The sequence below is a fragment of the Staurois parvus genome, unplaced genomic scaffold (genome assembly GCF_062004578.1).
Source record: "Staurois parvus isolate SC_StPar_1 unplaced genomic scaffold, SC_StPar_1.0 ptg000253l, whole genome shotgun sequence".
NCBI lineage: Eukaryota > Metazoa > Chordata > Amphibia > Anura > Ranidae > Staurois > Staurois parvus.
The window spans coordinates 1,181,640-1,208,685 of NW_028318049.1; the positions used below are offsets into that span (position 1 = coordinate 1,181,640).

Here is a 27,046-nt window from a genome sequence, read left to right on the forward strand (position 1 = left end):
GTCAGCATGGACATGCTGCTGTGTATCTCTCTGCACAGCAGAGAAATACACAGCAGCATGTTTCCCTAGTAAAACACAGCACACAGTTAACCCTTTGATCACCCCAGATGTTAGCCCCTTCCTGCCCAGTGTCATTAGTACAATGTCTGTGCTTTTTATTAACACTGATCGCTGTATTAGTTTCACTGGGGTGTCAGTGGCAGTTAGTCAGTTCCCACAGTGTCAGAATACCCGCCACAGTCCCGCAATCCCACTATAAGTCGTTGATTGCTGCCATCACTAGTATAAAAAAAAAATTTAGTATATATACCAACATTTGTAAAAGCTATAACTTTACACGTATTGGGATTTTGTTTTAGCAAAGACATGTAGCAGCATACATTTTGACCTAAATTTATGAAGAAATTAGATTTTTTTTAATGTTTTTTATTGGATGTGTTTTATAGCAAAAAGTAAAAAAATATCGTTTTCTTTTTTTTTTGTTTACAGCACAAAAAATTAGAAACGCAAAGGTGTTCAAATACCACCAAAAGAAAGCTAAATTTGTGGGAAAGAAGGATGTAAATTTCATTTATGTAAAGCATTGCATGACCGCGCAATTGTCAGTTAAAGTAGCGCAGCGCCGTATCGCAAAAAATGGCCTGGTCAGGAAGGGGGGTAAATCCTCTGGAGGGGAAGTGGATAATTCTTAAATAAAGTTCCATTTTAAAGTATAACTAAAGGCAAAACTTTCTTTAGTTTTGGATAGCGTGGAGGTGGATTAGAACCCCTGTTGACCTTTATTGCAGTCTGTGTCCCCATTAGGGAGATTCACCCTCTCTCTCTATTTGTACTTTTTACCAGCACAGTGGCTAAATGGTTAGCACTTCCACCTGGCAGTACTAGGGTCATTGATTTGAATCCCAGCCACGGAACCTTCTGCCTGGAATTTGGATGTTCTCCCTGTGCCTGCGTTGGTTTCCTCCAGGTATTCTGGTTTCCTCCCACACTCCAAAGACATGCTGGTAGGTTAATTGGATCCTGTCTAAATTGGCCCTTGTATATGAATGTGAGTTAGGGACCTTAGATTGTATGCCCCTTGAGGGTTAGGAACTGATGTGAATGTACAATATATATGTAAAAGAACTGCGTAAATTGACAGCGCTATATAAGTACCTGAAATAAATAAATTATCATTAAAGGAAAATCCCACATTTTGGGTTGTCCCCAGAAAAATAATACAGAGTAAATCTTCCAATGGAGACACTAGTTCTGGTGACATGACAAGGGATTCCTTTAATTTGCAGGGATTTCCTCTCACTTCCTGTTTTGGCTATGGGACAGGAAGTGAAAGTAAATCTTCCCAATGGGACACAGATGTCAAAGAAAAAAGTTTGACAAGGGTTATAACCCTCCCTTTCTCTATAGAAAATAGAAAAAAAAAGTTTTAACTATGGTTCTACTTTAAGTTCAGCTTTAATACATGCTGGATGGGGAGAATAAACACTTAGAAGAGCCTCTGTCAGGTTTCCATATTTGTGTCCCCAATTTAGAGCATTTACTCCTCACTTCCTTTCCCAGTCAAGTTGTCACCAGGACAGGAAGTGAGATGAAATCTGCCCAATGGGGACATAGATATAAAACCTAGTAGAGGTTATCATCCTTTCACACTTTATCCAAAGCCAAATTAAAAAAAGCAAAAAACGCAGATTGAAATAGAGAATTCCTTTATCATACAGATTGTCAGTGAAGACAGATATTTTGTAGCATTAAGGCTGTGCTTGGATCTTAGCAGTATGCATGGTCTGTCTGTATGTGAGTGGCCCCGGGGTGTAGCTGTGGTGAGCCCTGCCACACAGAGGCCTTCTCCAGTGGGGAAGCCTTTTGTTGTGGTTGTTTGTTGTAGTCCTGTCACCACGGCAACACTACAGCTCAGACAGGATCAGTTCCCCAGCAGCAGGCCGGCTGCATCAGACGACAACTCCACATCTCTCCAGGTAGGACAAGAGTTATCGATCCATATTCCTGAATGATATCAAATATAGATGATGTCGCTCCATGTCTGCCTACACACTGCAGGCTGGTTAGAATGTTCTGGATTTTGCATTCTTCCTAAATGAAGACATTTACATTAAGGGCCCATTCACAATAGACTACGCAGTAAAATGCACGCAGGCCAGCATAGTGTGGGCTTCGGCAGGGAGCGGTGTGATGTGCGTTTCAGGGCATCGCGATGCTTGTCTTGGTTTTGTTTTTCTCTTTCTTGGCTTTCAACTCTAATTGAATTGTGACATCTCACTACATGGCGCATTACGCTGCTGTGCGATGACATGCGGTGTGACATCCCAGGTACAGTGCCTTGAAAAAGTATTCATACCCCTTGAAATTTTTCACATTTTGTCATGTTGCAACCAAAAACGTAAAATGTATTTTATTGGGATTTTATGTGATAAAACTTTCTAAGCAAAGGGCCAGTCTACTGTCCTTCAGACGTTAGGGGGGCCGAACTGTGGCCAGTGGAAGTATAAAATGCCACAACTTCAGTGGAAGTAAACAATTCCTCAAACTTGGTGGTCAGTAGGAACATGTGGTTAGTAGGAGGAGAGATAATGCCCCATCATTGGTATTATTATTATTATTATTGGTATTGGTATTGGTGGGACGAATAGTACCTTACTATTATTATTAGTGCTGGAGGGGGGATAGTACCCCATCATTGGTGGCAGTGGAAGAAATTGTGCCCCATTGTTGGTTTCAGTGGAAGAAAGAGTGCCCCATCATTGGTGTCAGTTGGAAGAAAGAGTGCCCCATCATTGGTGTCAGTTGGAAGAATTATGCCCCACTACTGGTGTCAGTGGAAGGAATGGTGCCTCAACCTTGTTGACAGGAAGGAATAGTGCTTCCTATCAGTTGGAGAAATAGTGACCCGAGGGCTGGATAAAGGCAAGCAAAGGGCCACATCCGGCCCAAGCAGTTTGCAGACCACTGTGATAGACCAGCACAAAGTGGCACAAAATTGTGAAGTGGAAGGAAAATGATAAATGGTTTTCAAAAATTTTTACAAGTAAATATCTGAAATGTGTGTCGTGTATTTGTATTCAGCCCCCTTTACTCTGATACCCCTAACTAAAATCTAGTGGAACCAATTGCCTTCAGAAGTCACCAAATTAGTAAATAGTGTCCACCTGTTTGTAATTTAACCCCATTCACGCCTAAGGGTAAAACAAATCTAAATGCCTAAGCACAATTCTGCAACGTTGACGTGTTATTAAAACCGTACATATCGTCACAACTACTTTGTACATCCAGGTGGATTATACCTTGTTTTTTTCAGGACAAATTGGGCTTTCATTTGGTGGTAAATGGTCATGGATAGCTCCTAATTTTTTTTTATTATTAAAGGAAAACTGGGCCAAAATAGTAAAAAAAATCATTTTTTTAAATTTAACTGTGTGTTTCTTGTTACGACCATAACCTACCACCAAAGAACAACTCAAAATACATTCTCCAGTTCTTGACGATCGCAGTGATACCATATATGTGTATGTTATTTGTTGTTTGTACCCGTAGTACAGTCCAGAAACAACAGTGCGCATTTTGTTTTTGTCTTTTTTTTTTTATATAAAACACACTGTCACTGACATTGACATTAACACTAACTGACACTGATACCAATTTTTTTTTTAAATCCTGACCTTTGACCCTGACCTTTGCCCTTGACCCTGACCTTTGACCCTGACCTTGACCCAAACACTAACCCTGGTACTGAACTAGATCAAACCTTGATCTAGGTATTTTTCTTTATTTTTTCTTTTATTTTTTAATATTTATTTATCTTTTTTTTTTTTTTTTACAAACTTTTTTTTCTCTCTCTGTGTTAGGAGTTCGAGAGATACAATGTATCTCTCTTCTCCATTCATAGAGAGAGAGAAAACAAGGGGGCCGGGCTGCACAGTGATTGATCACTGTGATAGCCAATCAGAGGCTATCACAGCGATCACGTGACCCGGAATCGGGAGTCCCGGGTCCCGATCGTTAGAACGGGACCCGGGGCTCTCAGTGACACCGCAGTCTTGGTGCTGGGAGCGCGCCAAGCGGCGCGCTCCCAGCACAAAGACAGGTACGCAAATATGCGGCCCCACGGAAAAAAGCCCAGGTCCGTGAGGCCACATATTTGTGTTACGTCGGCGTCAAGGGGTTAATCTCAGTATAAATACAGCTGTTCTGTGAAGCCCTCAGAGATTTGCTAGAGAGCATTAGTGAACAAATAGCATCATGAAGGCCAAGGAACACACCAGACAGGTCAGGGATAAAGTTGTGCAGAAGTTTAAAGCAGGGTTAGGTATAAAAAAAATCCCAATCTTTGAATATCTCACAGAGCACTGTTCAATCCATCATCCGAAAATGAAAAGAGTATGGCACAACTGCAAACCTACCAAGACATGGCCGTCCACCTAAACTGACAGGTCAGGCAAGGAGAGCATTAATCACAGGAACAGCCAAGAGGCCCATGGTAACTCTGGAGGAGCTGCAGAGATCCACAGCTCAGGTGGTAGAATCTGTCCACAGGACAACTATTAGTTATGCACTCCACAAATCTGCCTTTATGGAAGAGTGGCAAGAAGAAAGCCATTGTTGAAGGAAAGCCATAAGAAGTCCCGTTTGCAGTTTGCAAGAAGCCATGTGGGGGACACAGCAAACATGTGGAAGAAGGTGCTCTGGTCAGATGAGATAACATTGAACTTTTTGGCCTAAAAGCAAAACGCTATGTGGTGAAAAACTAGCACTGCACATCACCCTGAACACACCATCCCCACCGTGAAACATGGTGGTGGCAGCATCATGTTATGGGGATGCTTTTCTTCAGCAGGGACAGGGAAGCTGGTCAGAGTTGATGGGAAGATGGATGGAGCCAAATACAGGGCAATCTTAGAACACCTATTAGAGTCTGCAAAAGACAAGACTGGGACGAAGGTTCACCTTCCAGCAGGACAACAACCAGAAACATCCAGCCAGAGCTACAATGGAATGGTTTAGATCAAAGCATATTCATGTGTTAGAATGGCCCAGTCACAGTCCAGACCTAAATCCAATTGAGGATCTGTGGCAAGACTTGAAAATTGCTGTTCACAGACGCTCTCCATCCAATCTGACAGAGCTTGAGATATTCTGCAAAGAAGAATGGGCAGAAATGTCCCTCTCTAGATGTGCAAAGCTGATAGAGACATCCCCAAAAAGAATTGCAGCTGGAATTGCAGCCAAAGGGGGACCTACAAAGTATTGACTCCGGGGGGCTGAATACAAATGCTGCAAACACTTGTCACAGATTTATTTGTGAAAAATGTTGAAAACCATTTATCATTTTTCTTCCAGGTCACAATTATGTGCCACTTTGTGCTGGTCGATCACATAAAATCCCAATAAAATACATTTATGTTTTTGGTTGACAAAATGTGAAAAATTTCAAGGGGTATGAATATTTTTTCAAGGCACTGTATATAAACTGATAAATACCTTTTCTCATCAGCAGTATACAGGTGAAACTCGAAAAATTAGAATATCATGCAAAAGTTCATTTATTTCAGTATTGCAACTTAAAAAGGTGAGACTAATATATGAGATAGACTCATTACATGCAAAGCAAGATAGTTCAAGCTGTGATTTGTCATAATTGTGCTGATTATGGCTCACAGCTCATGAAAACCCCAAATCCACAATCTCAGAAAATGAGAATATTGTGAAAAGGTGCAATATTCTCGGCTCAAAGTGTCCCACTCTAATCAGATAATTAAGCCAGAACACCTACAAAGGGTTCCTGAGCCTTTAAATGGTCTCTCAGTCTGGTTCAGTAGGAATCACAATCATGGGAAAGACTGCTGACCTGACAGTTGTGCAGAAAACCATCATTGACACCCTCCATAAGGAGGGAAAACCTCAAAAGGTAATTGTAAAAGAAGTTGGATGTTCCCAAAGTGCTGTATCAAAGCACATTAATAGAAAGTTATGTGGAAGGGAAAAGTGTGGAAGAAAAAGGTGCCCAAGCAGCAGGGATGACCGCAGCCTGGAGAGGATTGTCAGGAAAAGGCCATTCAAAAGTGTTGGGGACTTTCACAAGGAGTGGACTGAGGCTCGAGTCAGTGCATCAAGAGCCACCACACACAGACGGATCCTGGACATGACCTTCAAATGTCGTATTCCTCTTGTCAAGCCGCTCCTGAACAACAAACAACGTCAGAAGCGTCTTACCTGGGCTAAAGAAAAACAGACCTGGTCTGTTGCTCAGTGGTCCAAAGTCCTCTTTTCTGATGAGAGCAACGTTTGCATCTCATTTGGAAACCAAGGACCCCGAGTATGGAGGAAGAATGGAGAGGCACACACTGCAAGATGCTTGAAGCCCAGTGTGAAGTCTCCACAGTCTGTGTTGATTTGGGGAGCCATGTCATCTGCTGGTGTTGGTCCATTGTGCTTCATTAAGTCCAAGGTCAACGCAGCCGTCTACCAGGAGATTTTGGAGCACTTCATGCTTCCTTCCACAGACAAGCTTTATGGGGATGCTGACTTCATTTTCCAGCAGGACTTGGCACCTGCCCACACTGCCAAAAGCACCAAAACCTGGTTCAATGACCGTGGGATTACTGTGCTTGATTGGCCAGCAAACTCGCCTGACCTGAGCCCCATAGAGAATCTATGGGGCATTGCCGAGAGAAAAATGAGAGACATGAGACCGAACAATGCAGAAGAGCTGAAGGCCGCTATTGAAACATCCTGGTCTTCCATAACACCTCAGCAGTACCACAGGCTGATAGCTTCCATGCCATGCCGCATTGAGGCAGTAATTGCTGCAAAAGGGGCAAAAACCAAGTACTGAGTACATATGCATGCTTATACTTTTCAGAGGTCCGATATTGTTCTATGTACAATCCTTGTTTTATTGATTGCATGTAATATTCTCATTTTCTGAGATTGTGGATTTGGGGTTTTCATGAGCTGTAAGCCATAATCATCACAATGATGACAAACCACGGCTTGAACTATCTTGCTTTGCATGTAATGAGTCTATCTCATATATTAGTTTCACCTTTTAAGTTGCATTACTGAAATAAATGAACTTTTGCACGATATTCTAATTTTTCGAGTTTCACCTGTATAGCAGTCTTGTGCCTTTTATCAGTGTCTTGCCAAGCACTGGGTAATCTTGTAGGGGGAGTTTTCATTCTCCTCTGACTGTCCTATGAGGCTGCATGTCCCCTGAGCCTCTGTTTAGCCATACACACAAAACAGATCATGTGCAGACTTGCCACTGCTGTTCTAACTATAGCAGATAGATTGGGGACAGTAGAAGAAGGGGAGGGTTAGAGAAGATGGGATTAAACAGCCATTTTACACAATGTGGAGGATTAACCCCTTAGGTTCCATAGTGAGTATAACAAGCATGCTTTACTGCATATACAGACTGATTTTACTGTTGTGGGTTTATTAACACTTTAAGCCCAAAAGCAAAATGTAATATATTGTCACTTAAACATTGTGGCTGCATTAATTTTCTTTTCTTCACTTTTTTCCCTCTGTCTGGCCAATAGAACACCTCCTGTATTAGTGAGACACAATTCTGGAAGAATGAGCACAGGCGGCACAGCAGACAGCAGTCTGGGGGGATGAGAGTGTTAAATGTACAGGGTAAATCAAACAGAACAGGGAATATACCTACACTAATATCTAAACAACAAAAGCATTTGAAATTGTACAACACCTTTAAAGAGTTTTTAAAGTGTTATTATATAAATTTCTTTATTATATTTAGATTAAAATATAATGATTTAAAATATTTCCTATTTACTGATTGTAATCAACTGTTGCAATCAAGCCTCCCATTCCCATGACTTGCCTCCCTCCTCCTCCTTCTCCTCCTCCTCCTTCTCTCTTCTGTTTATGCGGCTCAGTATGAAGTTTCAATTAGAATGAGGTGGTCAGAAAGCGAGCTGCAAAAAACAATATCCTCTGCAAATAGTGGATTACAGACACTGAATTAAATATTTATGTCTGAAAATGGCCCTGAATGGCATACGGGTAGTGGAGGGGCACACTTTGTTGAAATTCACAGCACACTGCAATCCAAATGTCACTTCCAATGGATGAATATTTTTCTTAATTGTGCAAAAGGCCTTCGATTGGAAGGGTACAGGCTTGCTGGTGATTGCCAAAGCAGTTATGATAAGTTTTACCTCTTACCTGCCTCATAAGCACCAAAACAAATGGTTAACACGGCAGATCCTTCCCAGAATAGAACTAACCACTCAATGACCACCATACATGGATGGAAATAGTTGTTATACAGCCACTGTCAAGGAAACCACCAAGACTTGGGTTTCTGGGGGGTCCTGGGGGTCAGCCTCCTTCCCACTGACTATGGACCCAGGACAAAGACGACACCCCTCTTGGGGTTACAAGGAACCATTTCCCCAAGAGGGTTATATCACTTCCCTGGGTACCTGGCTGGCTATGACTTATACCAGCTACCCTTTCCATGCAGTTAGGGGTGGTGGGACTATTTCTGGGACTCTTTGGCATACTGTGCATAGTACAACTATGTGCAGGGGTGAATTCCAGCATATGTAGGGTTAAGAAACTTTATTTTCTGTTACAGGTTTCCTGGCATCAACTAGTGCTTGCTGTAATTAGGTTTAGGTGATAGGATCTCACTTTGTTTAATCACCTCCAGAGTCCAGACTGCTAGGTGCCAGGAAGGAATCCATTGTTTTCTTGTGTTTGATTATGTAATTTTCTCCTGTAACTTGTAATGTGGACCAAACCTGTCAAGGGGGGAGGGGTTTGTGTATAAATGGTGTGCTGTTTGTTAATACAATCAGTCTTTGTTTTGCTCCAACCTTGGTTCTGTCTGATGCTTCAGGTAAATTTGCTATAATCTGGTTCCAGAGTGGAGGAAGCTGTAGTCTGGGGTGGGAGATACCCAGTCGGGGTGTCAGTCAATCAGTCACAGGCACTTTTTGGTCTCTTAAAAAAAAAGAATACTTATCTTATGTGTTTCTTCCACTTGAAGGTGACACGGACCTACCGCAATGGAGTAATGGATCCCAATTCTCTGGTCACACAGGGTGCGTACAGCAAACCGGAAATGAAATTACACCTCAGCCTGGACAGTTTAGAAGATAGCTTGAAGGACAATGACTCGGACAGTTTATCTGATGAAAGGAGGTATCAGTCTGAGCTTCAGAACCGGATACATGTCAACGAGGAGAATTTCCTTCACACTGTCAATGGAGAGAGTGAGGATGTCCAAAAGGAAGATATGGGCACTCTTCACCAAGATCACATGGCTGGGGGACACAATCACAGCAGGTAATCCTAAACAGATCATTTAATGACAGGTCCGGATAACAACATGCAATAGTTTGCAAGAATCTAGAGAGACCAGTAATGGAATAATATTTAGATGGCAAAAATACTTATCTATCAAGAGGGAAATGGTTCCAGAACCAGATTAAGACCTGATAGGGACCTAGGTAGGTTAAGACTGAACTCCGGGATAGTCAAATATTGTCTAAATATAAGAGCTGTGTATTCTTCCTGGAATCTTGGTGTGTGTTGTGTATATCCTCCAGATCTGTGCAGTAATCCAGTGTGTGCAGAGCTTCCTGTAATGCAGACCAGCTACTGCTGCTCTCTCTCCTTGTCTCCTTGTGCGGGGTGGCTTGCATGGCCGGATCTAAGGGGGTGCTGGGGTGGGCTTCCAGATTTCAGTTGGTCCCGCCCCCCCCTCAAAGCCCCCTTAGGCCAGTAGTGCAGTAACCAATGTATTGAAGAACTTGCAAACAGTACAACGGGGAAGCTCACCTGAATGGGAATGTACTGTCAGTGTAGTGGAGAGTCAGAGGTGGTAGTAGGCCCAAACTGTAACTGAAGTCAGTGCTTGCCGGGGGGGGGGGGATGGAATGCGGCCTGGCCGGTCCAGCACAAAGTGGAACATGCTGCAGTTCAGATGTAGGCCCCAAGCTTTCCCTACTACTTCAGAACCTGTTCTTACCACTAGTGCTGCCCCTCACAGACAGGTATGTTCTCCCTACACTAACCACTTTGCAATTGCACATCAAAACTTGGGGGCACGCACTTAAAAAGACTCTGCGTGACCCAAGATGGCCACCAGGATCACCTTGATGCAGCACAGCCAACCAAAAAGCTACTCCAGGGAGCCAAGGAAACCATAGAGAAACCAAGTTTCCCCAGACTTTCCCTGCAGCTGCAGTACTGCGCTAGACAAGTGCCACCTACAGTGGAGAAAACAGACTGCACCTGCCTTCATACTGACCTTCCATCCTCTGTCCCCCTGACATTTTTCACTGCACCCCTAAATCAGAGAGGCTAGATCTGGCCCTGGTGAAGTCTTGTCTATGTATGTTGTACACTATTTATGCCAATTTTTATGACATCTAATGTTTTGCAAGTACACACTACATGTTTCATGTGTGAATCCAAAGTGCTGAGAGCTGAACGCTTCTAACTTCAGATTTAAAAGGTCCATGAGGCCACAGGCACTTGCTTAGGCCACCTTGTGAGTGATCGGAACTTAGATGGGCAGGAGCAATGTTCTGCAAATATCAAGAGAACCCAGTAATGGTATAATCTGCAGACTACAGTAATATATCTATTGCTGTCATGGGGTAGCTGGGATGGTGCAATGTTCTGCAGATTTCCAGAGACGTCAGTAATGGGACAATCTGCAGAACACAGACATACTGTATATATATTTATCGTGAGGGAGATGGAATGATATAATGTTCTGCAGATCTCCAGACATTACAATAACAGAATAATCTGAAAAATGTAGAAATATATTGTATATATGAGAAGGGAGATAGGATGAAGGATCACAGGACCTCCTTCTATCTTGCTCCCTGGTCTCCTCCTCCCACGCACGACTGCAAGACTTCTCCAGGTCCTCCCCCATCCTCTGGAACTCACTACCCCAATCCATCAGACTGTCACCTTCCCTCCTCACCTTCAGGCGCTCCCTGAAAACCCACCTCTTCAGGGAAGCCTACCCCACCCTCACCTAACAGCCGCTGCCCTTCCCTCCTCCTACCACTCCATCCCCCACAGCCGTTTCCTCCTGTGCCTCTACCCCCTCCCTCCTAGATTGTAAGCTCGAAAGAGTAGGGCCCTCTTACCCCTTGTGTACTGTTTGATGTTACTGTTCTGTTTCATGTATTGTCCCCCCTCTATTGTACAGCGCTGAGCAAACCCTTTGGCGCTATATAAACTGGATAAATAAATGAATAAATAATGAAGCAATGTTCTGCTGATCTCCAGAGAGGTCAGTAAAAAAATAATCTGCAGAAGACAGCAATATCTACTGTACCTGTGAGGAGGGAGAGAAGATGGAGCAATGCTCTGCAGTTTTGCAGCGAGATCAATAATTAAATAATCTGCAGAATACAGCAATATACTGTATCTGCGAAGGGGAGAGAAGATGAAGCAATGTTCTGCAGATCTCCAGAGAGATCAGTAATGAACTAGAAAAGCTACAATTTCTGGGGAAATTGTGTGAAGTGTTCTTGCCTCCACCAGTAGTCTACAACTGGAGTGGGCGGAGTAACTGGGTAGAGTGGGCGGAGTAACTGTTGTGTGGTTGGAGTGGCTGGAGTAACTGTGAAAAGGTTGGACTGGGCAGAGTAACTTTATGGAGTGGGCAGAGTAACTGTGTGGAGTGTTTGGAGTGAGTAAAGATAGTAAACATTACACTAACCAATTGATCAAATTTAAAAAGTGCACATGGCAAGCTTGATAGAGTGCGAAATGCATTTCAACTTTTAATTATTTATATAGCACATTTAATTGCAATGTTGTTGCCCAAAGTGCTTCACAGTTACATTAAAACATACTCCGGATCCCGAAAGCGTGGGTCTGAAAGGTCCAGTTTAGTCCAGTGCAGGGGCGGACTGACAACTCATGGGGCCCCCGGGCAATTAGGGATCATGGGGCCCCTGTGTCCTTGCCCAAAGTCAAAAAAGCCTATGAAAAAGGTACCAGGGGCATCTCATGGGGCCCCCTACTGACCCCGGGCCCTCGGGCAGTGCCCGAGTTTCCAAATGGTCAGTCCACCCCTAGTCCAGCGTATCTTTGCAGCTTTAGATCTCTTTCCTTTAGATGGCATGATGATATTCACACAGCTCTAATTTCTTTTCATAAATGTAGCTAGTTGAAACACCTCAAATACTATCTACTGTAGAAAACTTATTTCCAAACCTTTAACCAGAAGCCGGCCAAACTGTCACAAATTCAAAATTAGATTTTAAATAGGGCAGAGAAGAGCGGTTAAAAATAAACTGCTCCAAATTGCTCACTTCACTGGCGTCTTCAAATGGTCGTAGTTTTAAAAACTATAAATCCTACAGTGAAGAGATTTATATTGTGAGAATCACAAGACCCAGACCTACATTTTGATGCACAGTATGTCTCTGAAATATTAAAAATGAAGGCACAGTCGCAGTTTAGAAATTGCCGTTCAAATTTGAGGTGGCTAGAGTGGAGTTTCGATGAATGTCAATGGGCGGTGTGAGTTGCAAACAAATGGTCATATTGTGAAAACTATCAGGACTATGGCTTAGCCGTGGACATTTTTAGTGGCAGCAGGGATAGCTGAACGTTTTGATATAAGATTTGTGTAGGTGGGCTTCAAAATGAGGGAGTGATGGCAGTTTAGAAATCATGTCCTGATTTTTCAGCTCACACTCTAGCTTTTGTCAGCTTCCACTCTAGTTTTGAACATTCCGCCATTTATTCCAATGGGACCAATTTCACAATAAAAACGCCGATATTTCGTGAACCATTCGGCGAAACGTTCCACAAAGTAATAGCACATCAATCGGGAACAATCCGCACGTTTCGGTATATTACTGTCTATGTAGTGTAAAAACTGTGGGAGGAGTTAGGGTGGTAAATTTGGCTATAATAATAAGAATATATATGTGAGATAACAGGAAGTGGTCACCATGCAAGAACGCTTAACTAATCTGCAGAATACAGCAATATATCTGTGAGGAGGGATATGGGATGGAGCAATGTTCTGCAGATTGACAGGGAGGCCATTAATGAAATAGTCTGCAGAATATAGCAAAATACATCTACGAGGAGAGAGATGAGACAGAGCAATGTTCTGCAGATTCCCATAGAGGCCAATAATGAAATAATCTGCAGAATACAGCAATACACTGTACATCTGTGAGGGGGGAGATGGGATGGAACAATGTTCTGCAGATTTCCAGGGAGGCCAGTAATTAAGTAGTCTGCAGAATACAGCAATTTACAGTACTGTATATCTGTGAGGGGGGAGATGGGATGAAGCAATGTTCTGCAGGTCTCCAGAGAGGTTAGTAATGACGTAATCATCAGAATACAGCAATAAAATGTATATCTGTAAGGAGGGAGATGGGATGGAGCAATGTTCTGCAGATTCCCAGGGAGGCCAATAATAAAATAATCTGCAGAATACAGTAATATATCTGTGAGGAGGGAGGCGTGATGGAGCAATGTTCTGTTGATTCCCAGGGAGGCCAATAATGAAATAATCTGCAGAATACAGCAATATACTGTATATCTGTAAGGAGGGAGTCGGGATGGAGCAATGTTCTGCAGATTCCCAGGGAGGCCAATAATGAAAAATTCTGCAGAATACAGCAATATACTGTATATCTGTAAGGAGGGAGTCGGGATGGAGCAATGTACTGCAGATTCCCAGGGAGGCCAATAATGAAATAATCTGCAGAATACAGCAATATACTGTATATCTGTAAGGAGGGAGTCGGGATGGAGCAATGTTCTGCAGATTCCGAGGGAGGCCAATAATGAAATAATCTGCAGAATACAGACATACTGTATATCTGTAAGGAGGGAGATGGGATGGAGCAATGTTCTGCAGATTCCCAGGGAGGTCAATAATGAAATAATCTGCAGAATACTGCTATATACTGTATATCTGTAAGGAGGGAGTCGGGATGGAGCAATGTTCTGCAGATTGCCAGGGAGGCCATTAATGAAATAGTCTGCAGAATATAGCAGAATACATCTACGAGGAGAGAGATGAGACAGAGCAATGTTCTGCAGATTCCCATAGAGGCCAATAATGAAATAATCTGCAGAATACAGCAATACACTGTACATCTGTGAGGGGGGAGATGGGATGGAACAATGTTCTGCAGATTTCCAAGGAGGCCAGTAATGAAGTAGTCTGCAGAATACAGCAATAAACAGTACTGTATATCTGTGAGGGGGGAGATGGGATGAAGCAATGTTCTGCAGGTCTCCAGAGAGGTCAATAATGACGTAATCGTCAGAATACAGCAATAAAATGTATATCTGTAAGGAGGGAGATGGGATGGAGCAATGTTCTGCAGATTCCCAGGGAGGCCAATAATAAAATAATCTGCAGAATACAGTAATATATATCTGTGAGGAGGGAGGCATGATGGAGCAATGTTCTGTTGATTCCCAGGGAGGCCAATAATGAAATAATCTGCAGAATACAGCAATATACTGTATATCTGTAAGGAGGGAGTCGGGATGGAGCAATGTTCTGCAGATTCCCAGGGAGGTCAATAATGAAATAATCTGCAGAATACAGCTATATACTGTATATCTGTAAGGAGGGAGTCGGGATGGAGCAATGTTCTGCAGGTTCCCAGGGAAGCCAATAATGAAATGAACGGCAGGCACAGCACAATGCATCTGTGAGGAGGGAGATGGGACAAGAGCAATGCTCTGCAGATCTCCAGAGAAGCCAGTAATGGAATAATCTCCTATTTTAACAGTATGAAATAGCTTTTATGCATAAGAGATCATAAACTTCTTAAAATTTAGACAGAAGAAATTTACGATCGTTTTTGGCTAACGGCGAGCTGCGCCCCGCACAATCGCTTTTTGACAAGCATGGCAGCGATAAACATTTCTACACAGGATTTTTAAGCGTTTCACGCAGAAGAAGAAAAAAAAATGTAAAAAAAGAATGGATAAATAAAAATCTCTCTTCAATGGCTTAGCGCAGAATGGATTTCGATCCCTGCGAGCTAAAAAATCCCGGCACTCGCTAAGTGTTGAACAGACCCGCGTAAAAGGCACCGACTGTAAGGCCGCCCGCAGCGTGGCACTGCTCTCATGAAAACTAATGGAAGGCCATAATAAAAATAGCGGCAGGGTAGCCAGCTCGCAATGATCACTTACACATTCATTTTCTCTGCCTGCTGAGCTATTACATAATCCATGAAAAGCTTCGGCTGCAGCATTAATCCCACTTTCTATATTAAACGATGCTCGCTACCTTGAAAATGGAGGATTTGGGACTTTGCAGCATCATTGGCCCTTTTTTCTTCTTGTTGGAGACATTTCACCAGCCACAATGAGAATGGCCACCTTTACTCATCAGATTACACTGTTATTGTGAATTTATCTTTTTGTGTGAATTACGGGTTCGCAACCTATCACGCTCATCTCATTGCACCTTCACACCAACATCCCCTACGTCTTAAAGCTGAACTCCAGGCAGGGGCGTCCCTAGGCAGGTGTGGGGGGTGCACGCCGCACCGGGTGACACCTATTTCACATCGGGTGACACCGGACCCGCTACACGAAAAGGTAAGTTTTAAAGCAAGCCAATGATCCCGGTTGGATGGATCGGATCTGCGGATTGAGCATAATGGATCGGAGTCCGATCCATTATGCTTCCCAATCCGCAGATCCGATTCATCCTGCGGGGATCATCGGCTTGCAACCTATACGGGTTTAACTGATCTCTCCAGGAAAAGGTAAGTTTTAAAGCAAGGTGACGGTCGGCTTGCTTTGAAACTTACCTTTTCATGGAGCATGGAGAGATCAGTTACCCCGTATAGGTTGCAAGCCGATGATCCCTGCAGAATGGATCGGATCTGCAGATTGGGGAGGATAATGGATCGGATTCCAATCCATTATGCTCAATCCGCAGATCAGATCCATCCTGCAGGGATCGTCGGAGGGGGTGTCACCAAGCAGGGGCGGACTGACCATTTGGAAACTCGGGCACTGCCCAAGAGCCCGGGGTCAGTAGGGGGCCCCATGAGATGCCCCTGGTACCTTTTTCATAGGCTTTTTGAGTTTGGGCAAGGACACAGGGGCCCCATGATCCCCTATTGCCCGGGGGCCCCATGAGTTGTCAGTCCGCCCCTGGCACCAAGTGTTACTGCACCAGGAGACACCAACCCTAGGGACACCCCTGACTCCAGGCCAGGAAGGGACTGACCATTTGGAAACTCTGGCACTGCCCGAGGGCCCGGGGTCAGTAGGGGGCCCCATGAGATGCCCTTGGTACCTTTTTCATAGGCTTTTTTGAGTTTGGGCAAGGACACAGGGCCCCATGATCCCCTATTGCCCAGGGGCCCCATGAGTTGTCAGTCCGCCCCTTCTTTAGGCACATGATTTTTAATTTAAATATTTTCTTCTATAGCCGCAAAGGATATACATATACTGTGTGTGCACCAAATGTCTTCCCAAAGCCAGATATTACCTTGTAAAAGTAGCAGTGAGATCATCCCTGTGGCACACATAGCTTGTGCAGAGAGCAGAGCTGTGGGAGGTGCCCAGAAGGCCCCATCCACTACAGGCTGTGGCTGGAAGCTACAGGAGGAGGCGGAGACAAGACCAGCACCCTGCACACAAAGAGAGAGCAGCAGTGACCGGTCTTTATTACAGGAAGCTCCAGCACAGAGGGAAGGTTTCACACTGGATTACTGCACAGATCTGGAAAAAACTGAAAGAATCTGAAAGAACACCAAGATGAATAAGTAATAATAATAAGATGAATAAGTAATAAATAATTAGTAATAAATAAATGTAAAATAAATACACAAATAAATACTTGTAATAATAAATTAATAATAATAAACCCATAACCTTAGCCCCCTAAAACCTAAAAAAGTAATAAAATAATAATACCAATAATGTATTATTATTAATAATAATAATAATAATTATTATTATCATTATTATTATTTTATTATTATTAATAATCATTTCATTTTTTTAAGGTTAGGGGTTAATTATTATTTATTTATCATGATTTTTTATTTATATGTGTATTTATTTGATTTATGTTACTTTTTTATTATTTATTATGACTTTTTTTATTTTTTAATTTGAGCAGAAAATCAAGGAAAACACGCATTAAAATGCGCAAAAAACGCCACTTGCGCGTTTCTATCCCTTTCCATGGGAATAAAAACGTCAAAACGTGCAAATCTGCCCAATTTAAACTACAAAAGTAGCTCCAAAACTTTTTGAGCTTAAGGTGTTTTGCTTCAGGCGACCTGGAGTGGAGATGTGAACCATCTCCATAGAGTTATATTGATTTTTTTCCCCCTGAGCACTTTGGAGCTTCGAGCTTCATGCTACAAAATGCTCAGGTGTGAATGGAGTCTTACAGTTTTATTTATAAAACAATTGTGCACAAATGTCAGAAACATTTGTGCAAGCTGAACTAAATTTCACTGTATGGTTTCAAATAGATTAACTCCTGTATCATCAGCTCCTTCTAGTGGACAAAGTACAATAAACATTTCTGAAATACCTCAATGAGAAAATATACCACCTTTTGGCGACTAGATGGAGCAGATAATACAGGAGTTAAAGTGTTACTAAACCCCGGACCCTGCATTCACATATCCGGTCTCTCTGGACCCTGCATTCACATATCCAGTCTCTCTGGACCCTGCATTCACATATCCGGTCTCCCCAGACCCTGCATTCACATATCCGGTCTCCCCAGACCCTGCATTCACATATCCGGTCTCTCTGGACTCTGCATTCACTATATCTGGTCTCCCCGGACCCTGCATTCACATATCCGGTCTCCCCGAACCCTTCATTCACATATCCGGTCTCTCTGGACCCTGCATTCACTATATCTGGTCTCCCCGGACTTTGCATTCAGATATCCGGTCTCTCTGGACCCTGCATTCACTATATCTGGTCTCCCCGGAGCCAGCATTCACTATATCTGGTCTCCCCGGACCCTGCATTCCCTATATCTGGTCTCCCCAGACCCTGCATTCACTATATCTGGTCTCCCCAGACCCTGCATTCACTATATCTGGTCTCCTCAGACCCTGCATTCCCTATATCTGGTCTCCCCGGACCCTGCATTCACTATATCTGGTCTCCCCGGATCCTGCATTCCCTATATCTGGTCTCCTCAGACCCTGCATTCACTATATCTGGTCTCCCCGGACCCTGCATTCACTATATCTGGTCTCCCCGGACCCTGCATTCACTATGTCTGGTCTCCCCGGACCCTGCATTCACTATATCTGGTCTCCCCGGACCCTGCATTCACTATATCTGGTCTCCCCGGACCCTGCATTCATATATCTGGTCTCCCAGGACCCTGCATTCACTATATCTAGTCTCCCCGGACCCTGCATTCACTATATCTGGTCTCCCTGGACCCTGCATTCACTATATCTGGTCTCCCAGGACCCTGCATTCACTATATCTGGTTCCCCACACAACACACAACATGGAAATGCAATTATTTTAGTAAATATAAACTGCTAAATACCTTTTCTCATCAGCAGTACATAGCAGTCTTGTGACTTCTATCATTGTCCAGCAGAGCACTGGTTAATCTTCTAGGAGGAATTTCTTTACTCCTCTGACTGTCCTAGGAGGCTGCATGACCCCCTGATCCTCTGTCTGGACAGTGCTGATTGGCCCTATGCCGATCACATGCATCCATTAAAAAAAAAAAACTTTCTAGCAATACACACTAAACAGAGCATGTGTAGACTTGCCACTGCTGCTCTGTACTATGGAAGATGGATTGAGGAGAGTAAAAGAAGGGGAGGATGAGAGAAGACAGGATCAAACAGTCTTTTTTTGCAATGAGGAGGACTAGCCTCTTAGGTTCCACAGTGAGTATAACAAACATGCTTTACTGCAGGGGTATTGAATTAATATCCATAGAGGTCAGGTCAGTAAATATTTCTTCCAGTAGGGGTCCGGATATCTGTGCTATAACTCAGCCCCCCTTTATATCACAGCCCCCCTCTTCCCGTCACAGTCCTTTCACTTACATCACAGAACAATCTTTTACATCATAGCCCCCTTTATACTACAGTCCCTTCTTTACATCACAGCTCCTCTACATCACAGCCTCCCTTTGCATCAGTCTCCCCCCTTTAGATCACAGTCCCCCATCTTTACATCACAGTCCCCTCCTTTGGATCAGTCTCCCCCCTTTAGATCACAGTCCCCCATCTTTATATCACTGTCCCCCCCCTTTGTATCAGTCTCCCCCCTTTAGATAACAGTCCCCCATCTTTACATCACAGTCCCCCCCTTTGTATCAGTCCCCCTCCTTTAGATCACAGTCCCCCATCTTTACATCACAGTCCCCACCTTTGTATCAGTCCCCCTCCTTTAGATCACAGTCCCCCATCTTTACATCACAGTCCCCCCCTTTGTATCAGTCCCCCTCCTTTAGATCACAGTCCCACATCTTTACATCACAGTCCCCCCTTTGTATCAGTCTCCCCCCTTTAGATCACAGTCCCCCCCTTTGTATCAGTCTCCCCCCTGTAGATCACAGTCCCACATCTTTACATCACAGTCCCCCCTTTGTATCAGTCCCCCCCTTTAGATCACAGTCCCCCCTTTGTATCAGCCCCCCCCCTTTAGATCACAGTCCCCCCTTTTGCATCATTCTCCCCCCTTTAGACCATAGTCGCTCATCTTTACATCACAGTCCCCCCCTTTGTATCAGTCTCCCCCCCTTTAGATTACAGTTCTCTATCTTTACATCAATGTCCCCTCCTTGGTATCACAGTCCCCAATCTTTACATCACAGTCCACTCCTTTGAATCACAGCCCCCCATCGTTATATCACAGTCCTCCATCAATACATCACAGTTTCCCCCTTTACATCATAGTACCCATATTTACTTAGCAGTCCCCCCCCCCCCCCCCCTTACATTGCAGTTCCCCATTTACATCACAGGTGGCCCTTTAAATTACAGCCCCCTTGACATAAAAGTCCCCACATTTTACAATACAGTCCCCCTTTATATTAAAGAACCTCTTTTTCATCACAGGCCCCCCTTTACTTTGCTTACCCCCTTCATATCACAGCACACCCCTTCAAATCAAAGCCCCCCCCCCTTTAAATAACAGCACCCCTTTACATCAAGGTCCCCCCCTTTACAGTACAGCCACCCTTTTATATTATAGCACCCCCCTTTACATTGCAGTACCCCAGAAGAACATCTCATTGCCCCCTTTCCATAGCATTCCACTCTTTACATAGCCTGCGTTAACAATACAGCCCCTCCACCGTTACATCATCCCTCTCCCCCCCCCCTTCCAGTCCAGAGGGCAGGGGGAGCGTACGATCTGGATGAAGGGTTGGAGCTTCCCAATTCTCCTGTTAACAAGAGGGTGATTGGTTGTTAGGACCGCCCCATATCAAGGGAGGATTGACCATTTGGAAACTCAGGCACTGCCCGAGGGCCTGGGCTCAGTAGGGGGCCCCATGAGATGCCCCTGGTACCTTTTTCATAGGCTTTTTTGAGTTTGGGCAAGGACACAGGGGCCCCATGATCCCCTATCGCCCGGGGGCCCCATGAGTTGTCAGTCCGCCCCTGCCCCATATCATAGCAACCAATTGGCCGCTTATTAAGTTGAAAAGCAGGGCAGCTTCCGCCCTCCATCTGGACCCTCTGCCCTGCTGTGAAGATGACAGCAGCAGCGGGGGGAAGAGAAGACACACTGGCAGCTAAATGGTGTGCCAGTGACGGTATGGACAGAATTGTGACTAGGTCCGGGTCCGGACCGCAGTCCACCATTTATTGATGCCTGCTTTACTGCATATACAGACTGATTTTATTGTTGTGGATTTAGTAACACTTTAATCTATTTAAAAACATATAATTACATTTCTTCCAGTTTGCACAAACTTGTCTGACATTCATGCAGCAAATGTTTTATAAATAGACTCCTAACTGTGTTCTCTTTATTGTGTCTCATAAATAGTTGTGATTTGTTAAAATAAACAAATATTGTTTTCACCTATTTGTTGCATTTCAATGCTGCTGATCTCCTGCAGCCCCTATACGGCCACTTCCTATCAACATTCACTTCAGTAATTGCATTTTTCAGGGTGGGTTATCTGGTTACCTCAGTGGATCACGCCTGTGTAATGTGTTTTGAAACAGCCACTTGTATTCTCCACCGGAAGCCTGTGTGACAGGGTGGCCACACGGAGAGCAGCGGGGAGACAGGGACAGAGTGTTGTCACGCTATAACAGGATGTTCTAGAACAAGGTTGCTGCAGATTCAATAGTGATTGGGTATGCATGTACTTTAAAGCCCAACTTAGTGCTCTGTGCTTTCCATGCAATTTTCCCTCCCTCCCCTCTTGTGGCCCTTGCTATAAATATGTTATGACTTTTATGTTTTACTACTTAACCTTTTCTGAAGTCTTCAGGCTGGAGATGACACAGAATCCTCTTTCTCATCATCTCCTCTCTTGGTTCGGAGGCCCTTGCTGATGGAGAGATCTTGCTAATGCACCATTACACAGTGAGCAAGGTGAACCATGGTGACGTCCAGTGCCAGGACAAGGTCATCTGGAGTCCACGAAAAACATGCCAAACTGCATCAACCTCCCCCCCCCCCAAAAAAAAAGGGTATGAAGAAGTACTGTATGAGCATTGTGTGTCAGCAAAAACCCCTCCAAAGAAAAATGAGTGCTAGTCTGCATGCTTATCCCCTATGCATAAATCCCCCCTCCCAGTACAAATGCCCCTCCCCACTGAAATCGCCCTCCCACCACAATACTTTGCCCCCCCATTTCCGCTCCTACCATGCTACCTCTTCTTGCACAGTCTCCCCCCTGCTCCTAGCTCAAATCCTCTTCCCCATCCCCCCAACATAAAAACAAAAATCCCCCCAAATCACCACTCCTAGCACACCCCTCCAAATTATCCCTCCTAGAACAATTCTTACTCTCTGTCACCCCTCAACTTCCCCCTCCCAACACAAATTCCTCCCCCCTGTAGAATATTATGTGCAATATATATATATATATATATATATATATATATATATATATATACCTCACATACCACAGTACCCAGGGCAGCCGCTCTTCCTGCCCACCCCTTGTCCCGGCCCTGGTGACATCCCCTTAGAGGGTGTGGCCATGACACCCTGCACTCCCAGTCTTTCCTTAGTCTTTTGTTGATGTCTTTTAACCAGGAAGATTGAGGACATCTTGTGGCAAAGAAGTAGTATTGCAACTCTACATTAAAGGTGAAGGTAAAGGTGGCATTGCTAAGAGAGCTGTATTTTTTATAACACTGCCCAGGAGTTCTTTTTTAAGAAGTAAAGATTCACCCCAAAATTGGGATTTAAGGAGCACCTGTATCACACCCTATGCAATCCTGGACTCTATTTGGAAGCACAAAACTGGAAAAACAAGGTCTATTTATGATCAGATAGTTGTATTTGTTTCATGATGTAGATCTGATGTTGACTGTCATGGTGAGGACAAACATGAATCCATTACTTCAAGCACTCTGTATATATATATATAGACTGCTGGGACTTGTGCTGTGACATCATTGAACATTAGAGATAGGTCATTGGCATCCAAAAAAAATGTCATCACATGCTAAGCTAACTTACAAAAAAAAAACAAAAAAACCAAGAACAATGTGTCTCTTTCAGCTTTTCCCCTGCCCCTCCTATGAAGTACAAGTTTCAGTAATTTTGTAATTTTCTTTCCACGCACAAAATATTTTTGAGCGCATAGAAAGAGCCAATAAGAAGGGACGAAATGGCAGCCGAGTTATTTAAACACGACGCATCTCATGCCAGACACACAGGGATTAAACAACACTAAATGTTTTAATGGGATTCTTCGCTAGTTTTGGCAAAGAAAAGGCAGATTTACACCTCAACAACATCTGCCTGTCTTGTCCTGCAACTGCTTAGATCCATTTACTGCACCTCTTGAAACCGATCTCATCCATACACAGCAGATGCTACCGGTTAAGCCATCTGGAAGAGGTTGCTTCCCCCTTAACGCTGCAGGAATCCCACCATCGTAATCAGAAACAAGCAATTAATCTGTTGTGGTGACGTGTCAAAAGGTGTCGTCATTCTCAAATGACGAAATTTAATAAAAAAAAAAAAAATATATATATATACTTTTTTTTTTTTTTTTTTAAGAATTGATCACAGCCTCTGCTTCACATTTCTTATCAAAATGTTTTTTTGGGAGCCTGAAAATATATTCTGATAGAGTGTACGTCTCCTGAAATATAGTTGAGCTGACTTGGCCTTCCAGGCAGATATAAAATTCACATGCACATTAATTCAGATCTGTATTCCTATTAATACATAATGGAATGTATTATTTTAACGTGTTACTAACCCACAACAGTAAAATCAGTCTGTATCTGCAGTAAAGCATGCTTATTATACTCACTGTGGAACCTAAGAGGTTAATCCTCCTGTGAAAAGGATGATTGATCCCGCCTTCTCTGATCTTCCCCTTCTCCTACTGTCCCCAATCCATCTGCTGATAAAACAGAGCCATGAGAGGCATGCTGCACATGCTCAGTTTGATGTGTGTTGCTAGAGAGTTCTTTTTTTTTTTGCTTTGAAGGATGTATGTGATCAGCACAGTGCCAATCAGCACTGTCCAGACAGAGGGTCAGGAGTCATGCAGCCTAATAGGACAGTCAGGGGAGAGTGAAAACTCCTCCTACAAGCTTTAACCAGTGCTCAGTTGGACACTGATAGAAGTCACAAGACTGCTGATGAGAAAAGGTATTTAGCCATTTATATTTACTAAAATAATTGCATTTCCTTGTTCTGTGTAGTGTGAGAGACCAGATATAGTGAATGGAGGGTCCTGGGTTTAGTACCGCTTTAAATGCAAGCAGTACGAGCCTCTGAACTTGTCCTGGTATCAGCCTCTTGCAGTACCTGTACAGCAGAGTTCAGACTGATGGAGAGAGAAGCAACACAAGGAGCCAATCATGGGTGGTGTAGTGGAAAGAGCATGCTGATAGGAAGAGAGAGCAGAGTAACAGAGAGATTAGCTCATCAGTCTGCTCCTTCTCCTGTTACTGTACAAGGGGTGGGACAAGACCTGTAAGTGTTGCTTAACTACAGCAGACAAAAATCAGGTTTCCTGCCCTGCCAAACAGAGCTATGCTGTGTGGCCGCCGGCACCATAACCAATGGCAGTCTAGGGCCAGAACGCATGGTGTCATTCTTTTCTATAGTGAGGACAACTGCACCATGGCAAAGCATGAATCTGATCCACAGCAGGCAGCATACAGAGCGCTCCCAGCATTCAGGAGAAGACAAAGTCCTCCTTCAGATCTCTTTCACCTCCTGCCCTCTGGTAGGTAGGGCTCTGATATAAAGAGTGACTGTGTGATTGGGGGGGGGACTGTGTGATTGGGTGGCTATTTGGTGATTGGGGGGGAAGACTCTGATGTGATGGGAGGACTCATGTATAGGGGCCCTAATATATATATATATATATATAGTCGAATAATGTGATGGGGGGGGGGTCGCATGTATAGAAGGCCTCTGAAGTGACAGAAGGTCTCTAAGATGGAGGTGTGCTTCTGTGTTAAAAAGGGACCTCCGACCTAAAGGCAAGGGAGTCTGAAGTGATGGGGGAACCTTTGATGTGAAGCGGGGTTTCAGATGTGAAGTTAATTTTCACCAATGTGGTTGTGTGCATTGTTCCCGTCTCGGTTTCCATTGATAAGTAACATTTACCTTTTTTTTTTTTTTTTTTTTTTACATTTTAGACCATGGTGCCTCATGATTTTGTATACATTTAGGGCGGAATTCACACCTGTTTGCTCTAAAAAAAAAGGGCAGAATTGGGCATTTATGCCGTGGTTTCAGAAACGTACAAAATGTGCAATGAGCTTGTGACGTCTTTACTTCTTAATGGCACCCCAAACATAGTACGTTTCCCACACTAAAACACGCATCACCAAATACACTTGGCTCAGTGCCAGAATTTGGTACTTGAGCTTCTTTGGCACATTTTCTGTACAACAGGCAGCCCATTCAAGTCAGTGAGCTGTTGGGCCAACAATACACTAAAATACAACATGTCGCTACGCTCAGATGTGAATGTAGCCTTAAAGGGTGGCGTGGCTGAAAAAAAGGTTGATAAATGCTGGTATAATACATACTTCTTAGGGCATTGATGCCACACACAGGACAGGATAGATGAGCTTAAAGCAAACCTCTGGATAAACAAACAGGATCTGGTGGCTGATGGGATAAAGCTGTGGGCATACAGTATATCTCTTGACATCTGCTGATTATATCATTTAGTATACAGTATAATGAAATTACATTTTGATGTCTCTGTGCTTTTCAAATATGTCTTTCTGGAGGGCATATATCTCTCAGCAGGCCTTTGTCACTCCAGCACTGCCCAGACCACCCACAGCTGTATTAGTGAAGCACATACCGCACCCCTGTACCACAATGCTCTGTCCACGACTTTAGCAACCAACAAGTACTGTTCTGTTCACACTTGTGTGACTCCACAGTCGCACAAATTCCACTGTGACTTGGAGTGCAACTTTGATGCAACTCTCTGGCACTCAAGTCGTATAAAAAGTTGCATCAAAGTAGTACAGGAACCTTTTCAAAGTTGCTGTGACTTTAAGTCGCATAGATCTGAACGGGTTTCATTGAAAACAATGGGCTGTGACTTGTCATGCGACTTTATGGGGTTTATTTACTAAACCTGGTTGACTCAGAATCTTGGGCACCTGTGCATGGTAGCCAATCAGCTTCTAACCTCAGCATGTTCAGTTAAGCTTCAGCAATAAAACCTGGAAGCTGATTGGTTTTTATGCAGAAGTGGACAAGATTCTGAGTCAACCAGGTTTAGTAAATAAACCCCTATGTGTCCAACATCACATGACAAGTAGCACAAGTGTGAATGGTGCCTCAAGCACAGCTGATACATTTCACCTTGGCTGGGTCTAATATCAGAATGACAATTCAGTCAGATTGAAATGCACCAAAGAGGTTTTATTACACCACACAAGGTTCTGAATAATGGTAGTCAAATCTTACATTACAGTTCATAAAAGATCACATACAGTATGTGATATTTTATGAACTGTAATGTAAGATTTGACTACCATTATCCAGAACCTTGTGTGGTATAGGATGGGGTTATTGAACCTAGTGTGGTGCAGCGTGCAGCCAGGGTTCCTCCAGAGGTTCCTAGGGCTTCATTGAGCTTTGCTTATTGACCTCCCATTTGATGAGATCTGCATAGTTCCACGTCCAGCACCACTTGTCAGAGCCAGCAGCATGATGCTAGAGATCTTTGTAGCTGTCTGTAAGGGTGGTATTCTGATCATCAATGTAAAGGGCATTCTCTCCACTTACCTCCAATATAACGGCATTCTTTCTATTGATCACCAATGTAAGGAGCATTCCTCCACTGACTACCATTGTAAGGGGTATTCTTCCCATTGTCCACCAATGTAAGGGGCATTACTCTTGCTGATCACCAATGTAAGAGGCTTTCTTCCCACTGACTACCAATTTAAGAGGCATTCTTCCCACTGACTACCAATGTAAGAGGCATTCTTCCCACTGACTACCAATTTAAGAGGCATTCTTCCCACTGACTACCAATGTAAGAGGCATTCTTTCCACTGACTACCAATTTAAGAGGCATTCTTCCCACTGACTACCAATGTAAGAGGCATTCTTCCCACTGACTGCCAATATAAGGGTCATTCTTCCCACTGACTACCAATGTAAGAGGCATTCTTCCCACTGACTGCCAATATAAGGGTCATTCTTCCCACTGACTACCAATGTAAGAGGCATTCTTCCCACTGACTGCCAATATAAGGGTCATTCTTCCCACTGACGACCAATGTAAGCAGCGTTCTTCCCACTGATGACCAATGTGAGGAGCATTCTTCCCACTGACCACCAATTTAAGGGGCATTCTTCC

The 27,046-nt window shown here is 43.7% G+C and overlaps 1 protein-coding gene across 1 annotated transcript in view; it reads left to right on the forward strand.

Annotated features, from left to right (window-relative positions):
- Positions 1-1,821: 1,821 nt before the first annotated feature.
- JHY (junctional cadherin complex regulator) overlaps positions 1,822-27,046 on the forward strand; it is a 68,791-nt gene continuing 43,566 nt past the window's right edge. The window contains exons 1-2 of the mRNA XM_089680916.1: positions 1,822-1,976; positions 9,038-9,336. Coding sequence (XP_089537042.1) covers positions 9,065-9,336 — 272 coding nt within the window. The 5' untranslated portion in view covers positions 1,822-1,976; positions 9,038-9,064. The remainder of the gene's footprint in view (positions 1,977-9,037; positions 9,337-27,046) is intronic.